The sequence below is a fragment of the Benincasa hispida genome, chromosome 7 (assembly GCF_009727055.1).
Source record: "Benincasa hispida cultivar B227 chromosome 7, ASM972705v1, whole genome shotgun sequence".
NCBI lineage: Eukaryota > Viridiplantae > Streptophyta > Magnoliopsida > Cucurbitales > Cucurbitaceae > Benincasa > Benincasa hispida.
The window spans coordinates 50,225,045-50,233,834 of record NC_052355.1 but is presented as its reverse complement, the minus strand read 5'-3'; the positions used below and the strand labels follow the sequence as shown (position 1 = coordinate 50,233,834).

Genomic DNA, 8,790 nt, shown 5'->3' with positions numbered 1-8,790 from the left:
TAGAGCGGAATGTTGAGCGAGAGTGAGATTGAGTCTGCCACATGGATTAAACGGCAACCAGTCAGCTGACTTGGTCTACCACATGGAAATCGTCTTCACTTTATTTACTTTCCATAAGTCTAAAAAGTGCATATATATCACCAAGCTGCCCCTGCTCTGATTCCCCTGCACGATTCCCTGCATGCATTGACGTTATCCGATTCCCCTACTCCGATTCCATGCATTCATTGACACATTCATGCCCCTCTGCCATAGTCTTAATGCCTTTTTACCACCTTAAACTTGTGGGTCGAGTGTTGAACACTCGACCTATATCCTTTTAAACCACCATCCTCTTCATTTTTCCTCAATCAATTCCTCGATAATTTTTTAGGACTCACTGCCCTTGATTTTGCTCATTCCTCTCCCCTTAATTTGCTCACTGCCCCTTCATAGCTCACTGCCTTCGAAAATAAGCTTTCGAAATCATCTTCCTCTCCTCCCATTTCCATTTCCATTTCTCTTCTTGTATTTCGTTTAATACAAATTATTCTCACACAACTATATTGGTTCGTTACTCTACTAAATTTTATTTTTTTAAGAATAATTATAAATTTTATTTTGTTCTTATATTATTATTTTTTTTATAGATTCTAGTTTTTTTTTTTTAATTTTTTGTAATTGTTGTCAGATAACAAATAACAGGAAAAAAGACGAACGTTGTCACTTTGAAGGAAAAAAAGAAACACCGTTGAATCTGTGAGTTGAACGTATGATATTTGAAATGTTTAGTTCATTCATATGATATTTGATTTCTTTAGTATTAACTTTGATGTTTATAGTGTTAAAATGTTTAGTTTATTATTATGTTTAAGAAGTTGATATTTATAGTTTAATACAAAATTATTGTGATAGTTAACAAGTTTAGTATAGTTTCAAAAGTTTAATATAGTTTGAAAATTTTAGTTCATTCATATGATATTTGATTTCTTTAGTATTAACTTTGATGTTTATAGTGTTAAGTTGTAGTTTTATTATGTTTAAGAAGTTGATATTTATAGTTTAATACAAAATTATTGTGATAGTTAACAAGTTTAGTATAGTTTCAAAAGTTTAATATAGTTTAAAAATTTTAGTTTATTCATATGAAATTATTGTTGTTATGTTTATTGTGATAAGTTGATATTTTCTAGTATTAACTTTGAAAATATAGTTTAAAATAGTTTGAAAAAGTTTAATTTAATTTAATTTTTTATTTTGTATAAATTTGAAAAAATAGTTTTAAAAAGTTTACCTCATTTTAATTTGAAAAGTTTAATTTGTTGTATTTTTTAAAAATAGTTTAAAAAAGTTTAATTTATTGCTATGTTTAAAAATAGTTATACAAAATTTAATTTATTGTTATGTTTAAAAAGTTGATGTTCATAAAACTTAAAAAGTTTATGTTTATAAACTACAAAATTTAATATTTTTTAATATACTTCTTATAAAAAGTAATAACAAAAAATTGATGTTTGTCTTTTTTTTTTTTATTTTTAGAAAATGGCAGGCAAATGCTTGGGATTTTTGTTGTTATAAATGGTAATATGATTATGGTATTGATGGAGTTGAGTATGACCAACCATCAAGTGGGAGTTTTACATAAATGTGAACAGTGGAATTGTATTTAAACAATTCATTCAAATGATTGGATGTTACTTAGTGTAGATATGGGAGCAAATCAGATAGAAATAATATATAGACATCCCAATCTAGAACCATCAGGAATCAATAAGATATATGTCAATCTCTCTGCTCACAATCTTGCTCTCTCAATCTCGCTCTCTCCTACAATCTCACTCTCTCAATCTCGCTTTCAATCTCGCTCTCTCCTACGATCTCGCTCTCTCCTACAATCTCGCTTTCAATCTTGCTCTCTCCTACAATCTCGCTTTCAATCTCACTCTCTCCTACAATCTCGCTTTCCATCTCGCTCTCCCCTACAATCTCGCTTTCAATCTCGCTCTCTCTTACAATCTGCTTCACCCATTTATCTTCCTTGTCAAGGGTTGAAGTTTCGACTTATGTATGCCAGAACTTCAACCTTCGACAACTTAATATACAAAATTAACGAGATTTCCTTCGAGATTCCCTTCTAGAGTGAGATCCTTATCACAAAATTAGCGAGATTTCCTTTTCCTTGTCGAGGGTTGAAGTTTCGACTTAATCGACAACCCTAATTTACGTATTGTTTCCATGTTTTTATCTGTTTGTCGAGTTCTCAACGTTCGACCTCTATATTAGTCGAATCTTCAACCCTCGACTTCTAGCCTCGAAATCCCAAAACAACAATATTTCTCTAATAAGTTTCAAAACAACAATATTTCTCTAATAAATTTTGAAAACAACAATACTAATATTAAAGGTCTCATCACCATCACTAAATATTCCTTGTAGTTCATCTTCGTACACGCCCATTACAAAAGGCTTGGAGCTTCTCTTCATAGTTCTAATGACGGGAAAGTCTCTATTATCATATAAATAAAAAATTATTTAACATTGAAAACAAGAAGCATGCACAAAATCATTATGTTTTTTTTTTTTTTTTTTTTTTCAAATATAAAAAAACTACGATACAGTGAACGCGTTCTCTTGAAAGGCGTTGAGGATGTCTTTAGCTTCTCCTCCATGGAATGAAGTTCCACTCCCAAATCACCAAAGCTAAAATCAGGTTGTGGGTCAGCTGTAACTTGACGCATCCTAGAAGGACCCCGAAGGATCAACCTTATTGGACTCCTGAAAATTAAACACGAACAAAAGAATAACTCATGCGACAAAATGACTAAGCTAAACTATGTTTATCTAATATATGTGTTAAATTACTCATTAACTTAAAAGCTTAGATTAATGGGTGAAGATAAATTTAATATGATATCGTCTAACACTTTCCTTCCAGACACAAATGGAAATCAATAATAATTGGGAAGAAAATAGCATTGTCTAGGACCTCTTGGACTTCCTACTATGATATCATGTTAAATCACTTAGTGAAAGTAAATTTAATATTATACCATCTAATATTTCTCACTTGTGGGCTTGAAATATGTAGAAGTACGAACTATCAGAAATCAATATTAACGGTAGAGGAAATAACATTGTTACATGTTAAATCAGTGATTAACCCAAAAGCTTAAGTTAATGGGTGAAATAAATTTAATATTATATCATCTAACATAAAATCATCTATAACAGGCATGTACAGAAAAATGCTATGTCTACAACGCAACAAAATACCCATAAATAAGAGCTTAAAAGATTTTGCCCCAACCATAGAATCAACTTGAAAAATGTAAAATTACGATATCAAAAATTGAATGTGAAGTGAAAGAATGTAGAACTTACATAGCTTCCAGAAGCAAACTTTGAACGGATTCAAGGACTTTAGAATGTGTCTGAATTAGCTTAATCCTACAAATTTGAAACCATAAGAGAGTGGGTAACACAGAACTAAGGTCGTTTGTGGGTAAGTGGCAAACCTTGCTGAAACGGAGAAAACGCCGAGGGAGGCTGCGTGTTTTCTTTGGTTTCCGGCCGCTGTTCGCCGTCGTTGGGTCTGCTGCCACTCGCAAGCGTCGTCGAGGGTCTGTTCGTGTGAGTCTCGACGGAGATGGAAAGGCGTGGGAAGGAGATTACGGTTACTTTACGCCCATGGAAAAAGAGAGGGATATTAGATTACGATTATACTGAAGCAATGATTAGATGCAGCAACTATCCATAGTCTTCCTTTTTTTTACTCGCGCTAAAAAAAAATTTAGCATAATCTAAGTAGATAATACTCGACTGTCCCTAAGTTTTTTCCTTCAAATAATTATCTCTTAATTCTTCTCTTCTAATTTTCTTTAGATATATATAAACATTTTTACTTTTTGTCCTTAAAATGAGATATTACCTCATCTTAAAAAAAAAAAAAAAAAACAATTATGGTTACGAAGAATATGTCTTTAGTTTTAAAGAATATGTGTGTTTAATCTTTTTATTTTAAAAAAAATATGTGGATTGAATTTCTTGATTTAAGAAAAGTACAATTGGGTATTCATTTTACTTAAAAAAATAAAAATCTCTCACACGATAGATTGTTATTGGAAGCAGCACAAAGATGATGCATAATTTTTCTTTTCATTCCGTTCCTAAATTTTCACTAATGTAACTTTTTAGTTGAAATTTTAAGAATAGATTTAAAAAGTATTAGAAGTATTTTTTAATTATATGATACTTAAAATTAGAAAATTATTTCTAAAATTATTAATTTTAGAGAGAAAAATTGGCTTTTAAAAATTAGTCTTCTAATTTAAAATATCACGTAATTACTTAAAATAATAATACTATATTATTTAACGGGACTTTTACTCCTATTTTTTAAAATTTAGAAACTAAAATGGTAAATTTTCCTCTTTAAAATATTCCACTATTAGTTATTAACTTTTGAATTTGATTTTAATTTAATTAATTTAAGTTATTAATCTTAGATTCTAATTTTTCAAATTATAATCCATAAACCACTCAGTTTTATTAATCTAAAATTACGGGACCGTTGTAGATTTAAACATAATTTCCCTCGAAATTAGCCAAAATCTCGTAAAATGTGAAATATTACAATTATTATATTCAAGAATTAAAAGAAATTTATTGTTAATCCAAGCATAACTTAGTATATAAAAGAATTAAATATCATCTCAAAATTTGATTGGTTCAATCTTCAGGACGCACATTATTGGACTAAAAGATCGACACTATAGAATAGACATTTTAACTTCTAACTTATGGTGAGAAAATTAAGTGTCAATCTATGTTTAAATATTTAATGATTGTTTTTTCTCTCCCTTCTCTAGATTAGCCATTTTCTTTTTCCTTTTTTTTTGTTTTTCCTCTATAAGAACATAGCTCAACACCATATGTATTGAGATTCGTGGTTCAAATCACCTACGCCCAATTTATACTTAAAAAAAGCCCAAATTCTTATAATGAGTGGATAAAATTGTTGCTATTTTTACATCTAGCTCTCTATAGTAATTATAGACATGTTTATTATTATCATACGTATTAGGGTAATTGTAATTGATAGTATTTTTAGAAATAATAATCAAGGGTATAACATTATTTTAAAAAAAAATTATAAATATAGCCAAGTCTATCGGCGATAGACTTCTATCGTTGATAGACTCTATTTAAATTTGGCGATATTTGTAAATTTAAAAAACTTCATACTTATGAATAGGGTGTTCAAATAACTCGAATTATCCAATTCAAAATGTAAGGGTTAGGTTGGATTAGTTTTGTTGTTGGATTGGATTGGATTAAATTTTTTCTATTTTTGTTGGATTGGATTGTTCGTGGGTTGACTAAAAAATTTGGGTTGATTAATATGTGAATTTTTAGTCTTTTTCTTTTAAAATTATTATGATATTTGGTATTTACATTTGAATTTTATGAAGTTTTAGTTATTAGTCATATATTGTATATAAATTTACATATTTCTAATTAAAAAGAAAAATAAGTTATAACCCGACAATTCAACTCAACCCAACATGAATTTTAAGGGTTGGGTTGGAGACTTTATATAGGTCATTTGGATTATAAACCTAACCAACTCGAATTTTTGGATTAGTCTCAACACAATCTGACCCATGTATATCCTTAATTGTCAAGGGAAAATTAAATTCTTATTAGCCTAATATGACATATTTTATTGAACTTTAGAAATAAAATAAAAATCAAACTAGATGAACTTTAAGGTCCAAAATTGACTTTCTCTTGGGATTTACCAATCATACGTGGATGATATAATATTAAAATGGCAGAGTTTGAATATATGACCATTTGCTTTGATACTATCCTAAATTATTGATTGACCCAAAATGTGCTTAAACTAATGAGAAAAATAAATTTAATGTTATATCATCTAAGATTTTCTTCACCCTCATTTATATGCTACAAAAAATTCGATCAATTCCAATTCATTTCATATCATTTGAATTGGGTTTGAGTTTAAATAAATAAAACTTACCAATTATTATCTCAAACCACAAAGTCCTAATTTAGTCTCACTTACTAAAGATTTAAAATGTCGAATTGGACAAAAATATTAAAGTCTTAATTTTACACAAGAATTTCAATGAAAATATTGATGAAATATCAATTTTGGTGGATATTTTTGAAAACAATATAAAAACAAAAGATTTAAAAATTATTTTTTAATGACAACTTGTTGCTTATTTGTTGACTACTGTGGATTTTTCAACGATATAATAGAAATTTCGATTCATCTTTTATGTCGATATTGAGTCCATGGAATCATGCAAATTATAGACATACCCATGGAATTTAGCCTGCGTTTGGGTTTGTTTTTGGGAGATATACAAGTGAAGATAGAAAAATCACAACTGTCTTTTGCATTTAGTAAAATAGATTTGAATAAAATATGTTACAATCACTCTAAAAAAACAAGTTAATTTTAAACCTATTTTAAAAACAATATCCTATTAGCTTATCGGATAGAGTTTTTAATGAATTTTTAGTTTTCAATTTTATATTTTAAAAATAAGATTTATTTTATACATCTATCTAATTCTCCCCTAATCAAATCTACTTTATAATTTTCATTAGTTGAATGCATCATTTTCTTAAAAAAAAAAAAAAAAAAAAAAAAAAAAAAAAACATACCGTAATCGATTTTTTTTAAAATGAAGTTATTTTCTTAATATTTTAAAATTAATCTATAACAAACAAAATATACCATTCTAAACAATTATTAAATTTTAAACTACAAAATAGAATAAAAAATTATTTATGAGTCTATTTTAATTATTATATCTAAGTAAGATGTTTTTGTATTTATTTACCAAATATTATAACCTATTTTTCACATTTAAATTGAAATTTAAACATCAATTTACTTCATTTAACAGCTGATTTTTTCTAGAAGCAAAGTCAACAATTATTTTAAAAGTTATATCAACCCCTAACTATGTCTTTATACTATAAGCTTTTAACTATTTATTTATTTAAATGAGAATAATTAACTGCTTCTTCGTATCTACGTCGATGCAGGATAATATGAATTCAAGATCCAAATTTGGCAAGACATAATATGTGTTGATACCATATTAAATTAAATTACTAATTCATAAAGAAAGAATAAGGAAAATGCATTTTAGAACAAAAGGAAAATTTCTAGTCGTATAATTAGGAAACTATTCAGGATCATTTGGGTTTGAAAAGGAAGAAGAATTAAAGGCCATTAGTCAATTTTGAAGGATAAAACTGGATGTTCACGGTTCGGTTCGGTTTAGGACTCAAATTGAATCGAATTGTAAATTTTTAAAATTTATATTTTCTGGTTCGGTTCGCTTTCAATATTTTTTTGGTTTTTTAATATTTTTTTTTACTTTTTCAAAATTTCTAAATTATATGCGGTTCGGTTTTACCATTGTTTTTAGGTTTTATTGCTTTTCATATTTTTAAATTTATATATATTTATTATTTTTAATATATTTATTAAAAAAGTGATTCGGTTTGGTTTCAAATTTGAAACCGAACCAAACCGCAATAATTCGGTTTGAAAATATATCAAATCGAACCGAACCATATTGATTTAATTTCAATTCGATTTAACATTCGGTTCGGTTTTAGCGGTTTCAATGAACACCCATAAATAAAACCCAACTCATTTACATATATTCCGATTGATTAAATTTTCTTGTGAAGGCTGAATTTTCATTCTAGAAGGGCACGATAAGTCAACAATTGCAACAAATGAGCAAGTCTCAATGCATTGACTCTTTTTCAGAAGTTTGATATAAGGTTAGTGTTTTAGTAGTTTTACTTTTTGTAATTTTTTTTTCTATACTATTTTCTGCAACAATTGTTTGCATATGCAATTGTTTTGGTTACATGAGCTTAACCTGAGTTGAAACAAACCCTTCTTCAAATAAGAGAGAAGAAGAAAATACAATCTTGAAAAATATATATTTTTTTTCATATTAAATAACAACCTCAAGTAGAACCCAAAGTTGCAATAGCGAAGGTCGTTTTGTGCTTCTCTTGAATGTGACAAAAATGTTGAATATTAACAATATTTTTCCCAACAAAAAGAATATCCTTGGTGAGAACTCCAATTTCAGCATAAACATCTCTATTAAGGAGCTTTTCAAAATCAACCTTGAGTAACCAATTTTTCGACCTAGACCGCTTTCAACCCATCCAGCAGGGCTTCAACTTGAAGCATGCTAATGCTCCATCCTTTCGAATTGGAGTACAACCTCCTAAGATCACATGCTCTTTATGGTCCTGAACAATTCATGCCTACCAAGTTGATAGAGTAAACATGCATAAAACGGAAGCTAACAGAATCATTAAACATTCTAATTAAACTTAATTTGAGTAACAAGCATGATATAAAAACAAGTTTTTAAAGAAAGGGTTTCAGCTAGAATACCTTTGTCGATTTCTTCAAATTCTTGCTTCTCTCCACGAATTTGACCTTCAAATTCTTTAGTAAGAGAATCTTCTCTACTATTCTTAGACTTGGATTTGAGTAGTGGAACTCTGAACTAGGGGTGTTCAAATTGTTGGGGATGATGCCCTAAACTCTCGTTGGGTCCTGTAGTTTGTAAACACAGGTTTGAACAAACGCTTGTGATGTAATAATATATGATATTTTCTTCACTATTGTCTATGAAACATTGGATGTTTTAATTGCTTTACCATAAACCAATAAACTAAGATCCTTGGTTGTCGTTGTAGCTTAAACATGTATATGGTGACATACAGGTG

General features: G+C 28.6%; 1 protein-coding gene across 1 annotated transcript in view; it reads right to left on the bottom strand.

Annotated features, from left to right (window-relative positions):
- Positions 1 to 3,912, bottom strand: part of LOC120081132 (nucleoporin Gle1-like) — an 11,930-nt gene extending 8,018 nt beyond the window's left edge. Inside the window, 3 exon segments of the mRNA XM_039035806.1 lie at positions 2,596 to 2,754; positions 3,361 to 3,426; positions 3,908 to 3,912. Of these exon segments, the coding sequence (XP_038891734.1) occupies positions 2,596 to 2,754; positions 3,361 to 3,426; positions 3,908 to 3,912 (230 nt within the window).
- Positions 3,913 to 8,790: the final 4,878 nt, after the last annotated feature.